Here is a 12911-nt window from a genome sequence, read left to right as displayed (position 1 = left end):
CGGGAAGTAAACGCTTATTTATGTATATAAAGGAAAAGAAGTGTTTCATTTCATTACAATAAACTGAAGCCAAACTTGGAATGTTTAAAGGTGTTTATTTCACTGTTCATGTCATCTGATGGTATATTCAGATGTTTCATCATTACTAGAGCTGCACTAAGAGTGTACAACAGGGATGGGGGAGTCACACAATTAGGTTTTCCTTCACAATGGGAAATAAATTGAAAATAAACAGCAAATAACAAGAGACACAAAAGTTGACGGTGTTCATGAAAGGATATATTTATTATATTTTCTACTGTATGGGGGACAGATTAGTATTTTCTCAATATTGGAGGGGGGGGGCACACAACTCCCCTCCCCCCCCACAAAGGAAGTGGTTACGTCCATGATGGAAGTTGATCAAAACTTTATTTACCATTCTGTAACGGTCATTTTTAATGCGCAGCTGACGAGGTGGTTTGTTATCAGCAGTTATTGAGTCGTAGAAACACCCATTAAAAACAGCTTATTCTCAGAAGAGCGCCACAGAAAAGCTTTAGAGATGTAAAATGGTATTGAAATGGTTTTTTGACACTGAAAAACACAAAACATATCTTCATGAGGATGCCGGGACTATAAATAAAGCACCAGGAGACGTTACATAATGGGACCTTGAACCGAACTCTCTGCAACCGAGGTGGAGATCGCAAAGTTTGCGCGACTCATTGACAACAGACCAGTCGACAAATTAATGGGAATCACGAGAGGTTGAAATAAACCGGATTCGTCCTTTGACTGGCTTTGAAACGACGTTTACAATCCGTTCACAGAAACGAGTATGAAGCCGAACGAAGGGCAACCAGAATAAAACTTTAAAAACACTTCCGTGACAACATTTGGCCTCTTCATACACCGAAACCTTTGCTTCCCTAATAACTCAGAAATATCCCTCAGTGTCGCCCACCTTTGAGAAGTCGTGAATATTTCATCATTTTGTTGATAGTAATAATTATAACATTAAGGCTTTACAGTCGTTAGAGGTAACAGTCTTAAAACACTGCCAATGATCATGGACACCTTATCATTTTAAGATATTCGGTAATTATAAAGGCAAATGGCGCTTTCACTCATAATAATAATAATAATAATAATAGTAATGGCGAAACCACACGTGTTAAATCTCAGTTTTGTCACTGAGACTTGACGCTGAAGTCCATCTTAATGTCTCCTAAGCTGGGCTGGAAGGTGAAGTTGTACGACACCGCCGCCCTGCCGTCACCCGAACTCTCCCACGCCGACCTGAAGAAGTACACGCCCTGCTTCCTGTGTCGACTCCACTCACAGTCGCCCTGCGGGAGAGAGCCCGACAACCGACAATTAAATCTGCAAACGCTCACGTCGGCCTCTGAAGGCTCCTGATTGGCTCTTTGCGCTCAAACTCTTGACTAAAAACCAAAAGGTTGGATTCTAAAAAAAACATTTTAAAGTAATTAAATAATGACTGATAATAATAATAATAATAATAATAATAACAAAGGCTTTGTTTAATTTGACATAAATATCTCATTCTTACACTTGACTGCACGTCTTCATGGTGAGATGAGCAGTTTGAAAACAGACTGGAGATTTGTTCTCGATTCAACCCGGTCTTTGGTTGGTTTGTTTGTGTTGTACGAAACTAAGCGACGCAACACTGAAGTCCGATCTTTCAGAAGTTTTCTTTGTTTTACTTTGTTGTGTGCTTTTATTTTGAAACCTCAGGGTTGGAGGTGCGTGTATCCAGATCTCACCAGATGACTGGTCAAGATTCAGACATTTTACAAGATTAAAAAAAATAATTCTGTGCAGTTTTAAAAGTTCAGTTAAAACACAAAATGTACATGCAGAAGTATTATTGCTGCATAAATATAATGTCAAAATAAAAGCAAAAATACACGAAGAGTATTAACACCCAAAGTTTTTCTCTTTTGAGGGGCGGGTAGGGGGGGGGGGGATTACGAGAAGAAAAGAAAGTCTGTAAATCAAGGGGCACAGAAAATACTCATTTTTGTTCAGGAAACAAAGCTCTGAATGAAAGCGGATACCTGCTCACTGATTGGTCCAGTTAGACCCCCGCTGACGGTGATGTCATCGGTCAGGTGGAATTCCATCCACAGCGCAACACCATGGCAACGACCAATCCTGAAAGAGATGTTTAAACCATAAACTGGACATAAAAGTGGACTTCTGAAAAATGCAGAAGTGTCTTCAGCTGCAATACCGCCGAGTGCCACTAGAGGTCGGCTCCAAAGCGCCTTCGGCTTCATAGACTCCCATTCAACTTCTCTTATTAAATTCTCAGTCAATAAAATGTCTCCACTAGTTATCTCGGTGTTGTTAGCTAAAGTCACTCCTTCTTATTAGTTTGTTTGGAGGTCCATCTGAAAACAATCTGTTATTAGTTATAAAATAAGCTTAAAAAAGACGTGTTTTGGGGGTCTTTTTAAATGACAGGCCTGCGGTGCATTCAGGTTACGGCTAGACACAGTGTGAAGGAACAGTTCAATTTAAAACACCAGTTTCTGAAGCTGTTTATTTCTGTATGAATGAAGCAGCAAAAAAAAAAAACAAGATGGTTCCTGTTGAGTCTCAGCTTTCACTGGACGTAACAGTCTCCCATCTAAAAAACAAAAAACAACAACAATCTCAAATAAAACGATGTCTTTCTCCTTCTACACACCCTCCCTTCATTTAAATTAAAAAAAAAGGGGAGGATGACAACAACAACAACAACAGAATTAACAGAAAATAAAATGAAAGTTTTGATGCTAAAAATGAAAAGCGACTGCACCTCGTGAAAGGAAGTGAGCCGCGGCTGCTGATTGGCTGTTGAGGGACGCACTGTGTGAAGTCAAAGGTCATGACGGCGGTGGACTCGGTGAGAGCCCGACACGGGTACTCCCACAGCGGGTGGGGCTCGGCCTCGCGGGACTCACGGAAGTCCAGAGACCTCTGAAGGGACAGATGGGGGAGGATGGGGGGGGGGTACAAAATTAAACGTTTAATTGTGTTTAATTTCATGAATTTCAAACAAATGTCACAACGACCACCATGTCAAAGTAACACCATCAAATGAGCTCACCGGGACTAAAAACTGAGAGGTAACAAACACAAATGAATAATAAAATGTTACCTGGACCATATCGTCCATGGGAGTGACGTCGAAGCCTTCACAGCTTCCACACGGAGCTCTGATCCTCCACAAATCCTGCAAACACAACTTCACATTTCAAACTGCTTTTAAACGACGAGCGTCGTCTTCTGGAGGAGGTCAATCTGTCCTCGTGTAAAAGTTCTGCAGAAAAAGACGAATGAAGAACCGAACCGAAGAAAACATGCATAAATAGTTTAAAAAATATATATAAACAAAATGGGAGAATTTAAAAAAAAAAACTTTATAATGACAGACTGAAATTTACAACCAGTTATTCCCAGTAATGTAATGAATCACTTAACGTGACCTGAACCCGGACAAGCAGCAGAATACGATGAATTTAATAAAGAAAATTGAATTATTTGATATTATGGACGTTTTTATTAAAAAAAATCTTGACGTGCTCATTGTGAGCTGATGATCTTCTGGAGCTGCAGCAGAGTATTAAAAAAAAAAAAAAAAAGCCCACAAAACAGAATTAAAACAAAATTCATTTAAAAAAAAGAAAAGAAAGTAATATTCAAGACTTTTTATCAGCTTATAAATCAGCCGTTTTTTTTTAATTTTTTTTTTAGAGGAAATTAAATTTAAGACCCGCAAACACCCCGCCTCTGTTTTTTTTTAAGCGTCATGGAGGTGATTAGGACATGAATGTGTGAAGATAATCCCGAGCCGTCTCACCTGGAACTCCACGGCCACCATGTGGAGGGAGGCGGAGCCTGGCAGGACGGTGGCGTCGGGCCGCAGGACGCCCGCCAGGGCGGAGCGGCAGAACCAGAAGAACAGGGAGTGCCAGGGGAGGAGGGTGGTGCTGAAGTACGGCTCGCCCATCAGCACCGAGATCTGAGAGAGAGAGAGAGAGAGAGAGACAGACGTCAAAAACGCCGCGATACAAACATCTGACTCTTTATTAGATTTAAAAAAACACACATTTAGTTGTGATTTTCGAGTGTTAAAACTAAAATCATAGATTTTTTTTTTTTGGGCTGCTGGAGTTTGGTAGAAAAAAAACTTTAAACAAAACAATCAATGTTGTTTTTTTTGTTTTTTTTTTAACATTTCTATAAGGCAGATAAAGCCAGATATTAAAATAATATTTCAGAGCGACGTTTTAACAAGAAATGAAAAAAAAAACAAATGTGCGTTATTAAAATGTTATATTCAATGTTGGCTGTAACTAAAACGTACCCGTTGCCCTCCGACATCGTTACTGGTGAGCTGCTCCGGCCGGATCTCCAGCAGATCAACAGCTCCGCTCAGCGAGTTTGCTTCCAACACCTGCCGAGGAAAATCATTAAAAAAAAAAAAAACAGAAGAAAAAGTGCTGCATCAGCGCTTCTTAAAACATCACCGGAGTTCAGCGGGTTTTTTTTTTTAATGTTGATATGAAGAGCTGTGCAGAAGTTTGAGGCATTTTGGATGTTTAAAATCATTTATATGTTGCATGCAGAGGACAACATGTTGACTGGAGGACCGTTTTTCCATCTCATTCTTTCAGGGAACAATAAGGCCGGTCTACCTTTTTTAACAACAATTTACAGTTTTAGATTTGTGACCAGAGGATTTAAAAAAATATATTTTTTTTTACTTATATAACAAGATTTCACAAATCTGAAAGTTGATTTTAAACAAGCGGGACGTACGAGGTGATCCAACAACAGTAGATGAGTTAGTGGTGACGTCTAAAGGCTCACGCTGTTTTCACCACCCCGATGGGATCTCAGGGTGCGTTCAAGAGCCCACGACTTTGTTGGGCGTTCAGTGTTTCAGCTCAGATATGCCGTCACCATGTTATTCTTACTTCATCTCGTCCCTGACAATCATTTGAGCCGCCTGCTGTTGCAGAGATCTGATCTGAGATCTGTTTCACCGTTTCTTTCATCGGGGCTGGAAAACATTTGGATTTAATTGATAACTAAAATTGATTTCCGGCAAAACGGCTGTCTTTCGGTGCCTAAAAGGTTTTCACAGTGCCGCACATTAAAGGACACAAACATCAAGGAGGATCTCAAGAGTTTAGGAAGAAATATTTCTTCATACTTTACCTGCTCAATAACCTGTTTAGACATTCTGGAGTTTTCCAAAGCGAACACCTGAGCGGACGACAGGAAACAAAGCCAGATCATTAACAGAGAGAGAGTGTGTGTGTGTGTGTGTGTGTGTGTGTGTGTGTGTGTGTGTGTGTGTGTGTGTGTGTGTGTGTGTGTGTGTGTGTGTGTGTGTGTGTGTGTGTGTGTGTGTGTGTGTGTGTGTGTGTGTGCGTGTGTGTGCGGGCGTGTACCTTCTTGGCTCCGAGCATGTGGGCGAACACAGGAAGCAGACTTCCGTCGCTGACGCTGAGACACACGCTGTCCTCTCGGAGAACCTGAAAGCGACGCAGCAGCTGATTAAACAAAACAACAACAACAACAACAACAAAACAGATGCCGGTCCGTCTCCACTCACGCTGCGAAGGGCGCCGACGTAGCTCTCCGTGCGCCGTCTGTCGTTGAGTTCCCCGAAACGCGGCCGAGTCCACACCAGGTGAGCACGGCAGGTGCAGCACGGCCGAGAGGGTGGAGCCTCGGGGGGCGGGGCGTCGGGGGGCGGGGCGTCGGGGGCGCGGCCCGCCGGCTGAAAGCGACAACGTACACGGCGGTCAGAGCGGCGAAGCCCAACCGGAGGTACTCGAACGTGACGCATGTGGACGAATTAAAAAAAAAAAAAAAAAAGCTAAGTTTTATTAGAGAGTTTGATGGAAAAAAAAAAAAAGAAGAACAAATCTGAGCGGAGCCAGCTGTAACCGTGGTAACAGAGGGTGCAGGAACAGCTTAAAAAAATAAGCAGAGAAGTACAACGAAATAGCTAAAAGTAATAAATAGTGAAAAATAATGGGTTAAATATTTAACTAGAAGTAATAAATGAAATGGTTGAGTCCTGAGCTCCATCACAGCTGTCACAATAATATTATTTAATTATTAAAAGTCTGAAACTCAAATATTTTTCTGTCACATTAAGTGTTTAAAAAAAAAAAAAAAAAACATTTTTAAGAGATTTTCCTGTTTCTGACAGCAGGATATTGGCAGGAGTGACATTATTCTTTAGAGGTCTTCCCATAAATATACATACAGAAGAGCTCTCTCATTAATAAAATGTATTAATATATTATATAATATTTAAATAAAATATGGCAAGAGGTAGCGGAATAAAAATGAAAACACATTTTATGGTACCATACCTTTTTGTGGTTAAATACAATTATCAATAAACACAAATTTGTCAACATTTGAAAATCAACTAATTATTTATTAGGGAACGTATTCCCCCTTGAATACACAGCAGGATCTCTTTCTCTTCACTCAAATGACTAATTATTTATTCAGTATTTGACATAACTGAAGTATTACACTATATTATATAAACTCCTATCGATCCATCATTCACATATTCATCAGATGTCAACATGTGGCTTCAGTTGTCTGGATTCTTTCGGGTATAAGATGGTTTTCTAACGTACCCGAGAGGCTGCAGGCTGTACCACAGACTGTAGTCGTCGTGGGAGACCGTCAGACGGAGGTCGTCTCCTTTCTCCACCCGGCTCTCCACCGGCAGGAAGTACACGCTCTGCATCCAGTGGTCCCGCCACTGAAACACAGCGCGGTCATCAGCAGCGACCAGCAGTAACCAGCAGGGGGGATCTGACTCCATCTGATTGGGAAACCTGAAGACTCTATGCCCCGCCCACTAAAAAGCAGAAACCTGACCCAGGCCTGTCAATCAGAGACACGCCCAAACAAAAAAAAAATTCATCTTAATTTCGGCTAATTTCTTCTTATTATTTTCAGATTGACGGCCAGAAAACGAACAAGGAGAGACTTTAGTGAACGACGCCGTTGTGACTCTTGGAAAAAAAATGTATTGACGATGGAGGCGGATCCGTTTTGGAGCCGGCCCCCCGGTGGCCATCGGTGGTATTGCAGCTTCAGGGAACCGTCACACCCGGAAGCTACATTTCAGCCGCTGTTATATACACCCTGCAGTCCTAATGACTCACCGGAGCCGTCTCGGCCTGCGGGTACGTCCAGCTGGGAGCCATGGTGCACACGACGCTCCCACTGGGATCCATGTCCAGGTCCCACCAGGACAGCACCACCTGGGCCCGCCCGCCGGACTGAGCCACGAACTGGGAGGAGTGGGACTGGAGGGCGCTGCTCACTGGTTTACTGAAGTCCACGCTGGAAGGGGGGAAAACACGGAGGGATGTGGGTAACTCCCGCCGCCGAGGACGCTTCATCATCTTCCTCCGTCTTACCTGAACATGGTGCGGAGGGGACCCAGCGGGGTGAAGCTGGCCGGAGACACCTGACTCAGCTGGATGTCGCAGACCGAGTGAGCTCCGGCGCAGCGGCCCACGGCCGGCGGCGGCACCAGCCGGGCTCCCTCCACCTCCGCCGGCTGCAGCTGAGCCCAGCTCCACAGCAGCTCCGACTCCACCAGCTGGGCGTAGACGGTGGCCCGGTGGGGGACGGCCTCACAGCCCTCCTGCAGGGGGGACGGAAAGTCACTCAGTATCAACATGCAAGGACTTTAATGCAAATTTGAGCTACTTGAGTTTTGATGCTACTTTATAACGTCCAGATTTTGAGTATTTGGACGCCTGTTTATTTTTTGCTCTTCAGTCTCGGTGCTTCAACACATCACAGTTTAAATAAAACAATTAAAGTGCCAAGTTTCAGCTGTAATTTGAGTGTGCTTACGTCTTTATAGAAAAGAACTGTCTTGGATGTAAAAACACATGAAGCCCACCGCAACTGATCAAAAGCAATCGGACGGCTCCTTTTTCACGTGGCTTCATTTAAACAAAGAGGACAATTTATCATATTTCAAAGCAAAGATTGGAGACATTTTTATAAAAGTAATACAAAAATAAAATACATTCGTTTTGTTTTTCTTTCTTTGATCTCTCACATTTAGATTTCGTGACTCTCCGGAGGGGCCCGACCCTTATGTTGGGAACCACTGGTCCGAACTATCTGACTGTTTTTAAAGTTAAAATCAGCTCCGCCTGCAGTGATTTCAATACTTCTGTATTCATATGGAAGATTTTAGGCGCAAAACTTATATATAAGATATTTTTACTTAAAGGATCTGAACTTCGAAGATGAACGAGGAGAAAAATGTGACCACAAACTGATGAATTATTTTTTTTTTTTTTTTTTAGCCCAAATTGATTTATCAGCTATTTATCAACTTTTAAAAACTATTATTACAGATAATTTATGAGCAGCGAGAACAGATGAATTTCATGTCATGCGAACACGGAGGAATAAAAGTGTGACGGAACAAACCTGGACCAGATGTCGGTGAGCGTGTTCGTAGCTCGGCAGCGCGCCTTCACCGATCAGCTCCGTGTCGAACAGCTCTGTGATCAGGATGTTGGCCTTCTCCTGCATGTCTCCATCTGTCAAAGACATGATGGAGATATATAATAATCACACACACACAAGATGAACCCGACCTGCAACAGGAAACCTTATCTGTTGCTACAGCACCTTTCAAAACAAAAGTTCCAGTTCTTCACATTAAAAGCATGAAGAAGAAGAAGAAGAAGAAAAAAAGCAGCAACACAACAAACATCAGCGAGTTTGAAGAGTTTTGTTTAAGCTGGAAAATATAATTATTTCAGAGTTTGGTGGCAAATACAGCAGAAATAGTGATTTTTATCATCAATATTTTATGAATGAAAAAAACGATAAACAACGTTTAATAACAGGTGAGTTTAAATTCATAGGAAATTTATATATTTGTCTGTTTATTAATTTATTTTATCAATAAATATAGCTATTTAATTACTTCCTTGCTTACTTATTTAATATGGATCTCTTTGGGGTTTCATAATTCAATGGATGCTGGTCAGTTGATCTGGGTGATTTAAAATTAGTTTATAGACAGAAAAAAAAAAAAAATCTGAAATTAACTACAATTACAATAATCTAGTTCTAAGGTCAAAACAACATGAAGTTATTTCCCAACATCCCCCCCCCCAAAAAAAAAAAAAAATACTTCTCATCTTTGAGAAATCTTACAGCTGGAAAAGAAATGGTTTAAAGTTGCAGAAAACAACATCTGCATTCATTTAACTACTGAGTCATAATTCTCTCTGACCTGTTGCCACGGTGACGTCTGTCGAGTGTTTGTTGATAATCTTGATTTTGTCGGAGAAGCCGTTCTTCTGCACGATGTTCTGCGCCGCTTCAGCCATCGGCTTAAAAACCTGCAGAGTCACACCAGATGATGATAAAATGTGTTTGGATGGAAGTAAAAAAAATAATATTTACACACAGGAAACACAAAACACACAAGATGTCAGGCATAAAAAAAACACAACATTAAAATGATTTACAGGCTGAGCTATAAAAAAAAAATTAAAAAAAAGTTTTAAGAAATGACTTAAAAACAAGGAGGAGCTGATTTCAGAGACAAATTTAAGACTTTCTAATACCACATACAACACTATTTAATAGCCTAAATGCAATGTGCTTTAATTTAATTGATAATTATATCAATTATTTCTCCTCATTAATATATAATAATTTGAGCTGAATTGATTAGTTGATTAATCTATTAGTTGATCTTACAAATATTTGATGGTTCGAGTTCTTCAAAAGTCCAAATTTGTTGCTTTTTCTCGTCTCTCAAAGGAAATTTTTATTTTTTATTTTATTTTATTTTTTTTGATTGATGGGGCGATAAAACAAAACATTGAATGACATCAACTTGTGCTTTGAAACTATTTGTTACTTTTCCTTTTCTCATTTATTCCATTACATTTATGAAACAATTTATTATGTTTATGAAACAATTTATTATGTTTTTCAAACTATTTATGATGTTTATGAAACAATTTATTATGTTTATGAAACAATTTATTATGTTTTTCAAACAATTTATGATGTTTATGAAACAATTTATTATGTTTATGAAACAATTTATGATGTTTATGAAACAATTTATGATGTTTATGAAACAATTTATGATGTTTTTCAAACTATTTATGATGTTTATGAAACAATTTATGATCTTCATCAAATAATTTATGTTGATCAAACTATTTATGATGTTTATGAAACAATTTATTATGTTTATCAAACAATTTATGATGTTTTTCCAAACAATTTATTATGTTTATCAAACAATTTATTATGTTTATCAAACAATTTATTATGTTTCGCAAACTATTTATCACTTTTAGCCATTTATATATTTAACTATACTTTCCACTAAGCATTTCAACCATTATTTTATTTAAAATGTTTATTATTTCTTGTGTAATAAAGTCTTAAAAGTTAACTGATGATGAGCGATGGAAACACTCATCAGCAGCAGCCCCACTAACACGTCGTAAGAAAAACGTCCACAACAACTTTAAAGCTTCCACAGAATGAAAAAAAAAACGACGCTTAATATTAGAAGATAATTAGGAGATAATTTTTACTGCACAAAGTCAATAAAACAATAAAAAAACAACAACAACAACAGTAAAGCCTCAGAAGAAACGGAGGAACTTCTGCGTAACGAGGATTGAGGGATTCAGGTTTTACCTCCACAGCGTAGCAGAAGTCGGCTCCGGCAGCGAGAGCCATCATGGAGAGGAGGCCGGTTCCCGTCCCGATGTCGAGGACGACCGCCTTCTCGCCGCGAGCTTTCACTCTGGAAACGGCGGCCCGGATGCCCCGATGGTACTTCTCGTTCTGAAGGAGGAGGAGGAGGAGGAGGAGGAGGAGGAGGAAAACAACGTCACGGCTTTAAAACGGCGTCACGGAGGAGAGATGTTCGCCGTGATGCCCGACACTCACCCTGTCGTGATCGTGGAGCATGTCGGCGTAACACGACCTGAAACGCGAAACACAAACACGATCACGGAGGTAAAAGGCAGAATATGTCGGAGATGCTGATTGAAACCTGAAATAATACGACTCAGAAATTCATGTTTGAAACTCGTTATGACGCGTCTGTTTTATAATTTAGACTTTTGCTCTTATAATTTTTGACATTTTGCCTCCTACATGTTGTCAGTATCTCATAATTGTTACGTGGCAACTCAAAACACTGACTTTTTATATCATTATCGACTTTTTGTCTCATAATTTTGACATGTTTGTGTCCTAATTTTGACAGATTACATTTTCACAGTATCTCAACTGCTCCAAGGTGCGTTAAAACAGTGACTTTTAATATAAAACGGTTTTATATTGTAATCGTAACTTTTAAGATCGTTATTTTTGATTTCATGGATATAAATTTAAACTCTACCTTATAGTTTTGGTATAGTAGGTAAAAGCCTCGACTTGAATCTTATAAAATGTGCAAAATATCTTTTTAGTGAAAGCTTTGATTTTTTTTTTTTTTTTTAACTGAATATTTTTGACTTTATAAATCAAACTTTTGACTGAATAACCAAAAAAAAAATAAAAAATCTGGTATTAATTAAAATGATCTTTTAAACATGACCAAACTTTCACGTTTACGCTTCCGTACACAAACACACAGGAAACAAATCGTCAGGACCTTCTTGTGTGTTTCTCACGTGACAACACTTTTTTTTTTTTTTTAATTTGTAATTTTTGATTTAGATTTAATGACACGCGCCGGCTCGGTGCTACCTGGCTATCTCCTGGTGGTAGTCGTACTCCTCGCTCTCCTCCACCCAGTCGAGAGCTCCGGTGCTCGGGTTGGCTCTTCCGCAGAACGTCTTCATCTTACCGGTGGGTAACAATCAGCTGCTGGATATATAAAAATAAAAAAATAAAAATAAATAAATTAATTAAAAAAACACACACAATATCCTCCACAAGTCCGCGAGTAAAGTTCGATCACAGACACAGCGTTGCCCCGGTGGAAGCCGCCATCTCTTCGAGTGACGTCGCGAACTATGTGGGTCACGTGATCGATCACGTGACTGCCTTTTTTTTTTTTTTTTTTTCCCCTTCCCTTCAAGGGGAAAATATATGGTGTTCAATAAAATTTAAAACGTTATTATGAAACAGAAAGGTGGATAAGAAAATATAAACCTTTGGGGGGAAAAAAAAAAAAGCCATAATAAAATAAAAGCACTTTTAAAATATATATATATATATCTATTAAGGAATAAAAACATCCTCCCATAAAAATAAGTCACTATGAAAATAACAATTATAAAATATCATGTAATAATTGAGTTGAATTTAGATAATTAATATTGATTCTATATCAAACAAATTAAATACAGCTCCGCAAAAATACACACGTGTTTTTCACTACGATGGCATTGATATAAAATATCATAATATAACCACCCTTATAATAATAATGATAATAGAAAGATGAAAGTTTACTTCATAAAGAGTTTATTTAAGCATTTATGTAACAGGGTTAACGGTGCGCTTCTGAGGCATTCAACCAGAAAAAGCAAAAATATCCCTTGAAATAACAAAACATCATTCGAATGGAAATAGCAGAAAACTCACATAAATACAATAAATACTTCTTCTTTTTTTTTTAAATCGGTTCAAAAACACCCAACTATGAACAACAAGATCAAATTAGAGGATATACAAATTCATGAAGACAAATTAGTAAAAAAACAAAAGTGATTTTGAAGATGATTTAAGTGATAATTAGCAGCCGGGTAGGATGTTCCAGGAGAACTTAAAAAAAAAAAACATGTTTAATCTTCACTCCACAGAATATTATACAGTATCTCATGTCAATCATATAA

General features: G+C 39.1%; 1 protein-coding gene across 1 annotated transcript; it reads right to left on the bottom strand.

Moving 5' to 3' along the window:
- Window positions 1-80: 80 nt before the first annotated feature.
- Window positions 81-12055, bottom strand: prmt7 (protein arginine methyltransferase 7). Its single transcript, XM_069714351.1, has 17 exons — window positions 11818-12055; window positions 11011-11047; window positions 10756-10905; window positions 9320-9428; window positions 8503-8615; window positions 7467-7696; window positions 7209-7389; window positions 6668-6799; window positions 5621-5788; window positions 5457-5540; window positions 5221-5268; window positions 4364-4453; window positions 3857-4018; window positions 3155-3229; window positions 2813-2973; window positions 2067-2163; window positions 81-1331 (listed from the first exon to the last, which is right to left on the bottom strand). Exons 1-17 carry the CDS (start codon window positions 11910-11912, stop codon window positions 1173-1175), a joined length of 2091 nt encoding a protein of 696 aa, XP_069570452.1. The 5' UTR covers window positions 11913-12055; the 3' UTR covers window positions 81-1172.
- Window positions 12056-12911: the final 856 nt, after the last annotated feature.

Source organism: Brachyistius frenatus, unplaced genomic scaffold (genome assembly GCF_029030835.1).
Source record: "Brachyistius frenatus isolate BFR_SWC_R1_liver_20210118 unplaced genomic scaffold, ASM2903083v1 Contig_129, whole genome shotgun sequence".
Lineage (NCBI taxonomy): Eukaryota > Metazoa > Chordata > Actinopteri > Embiotocidae > Brachyistius > Brachyistius frenatus.
Note: the sequence above shows the minus strand (reverse complement) of the source record. Positions and strands in the feature narration are given on the sequence as shown.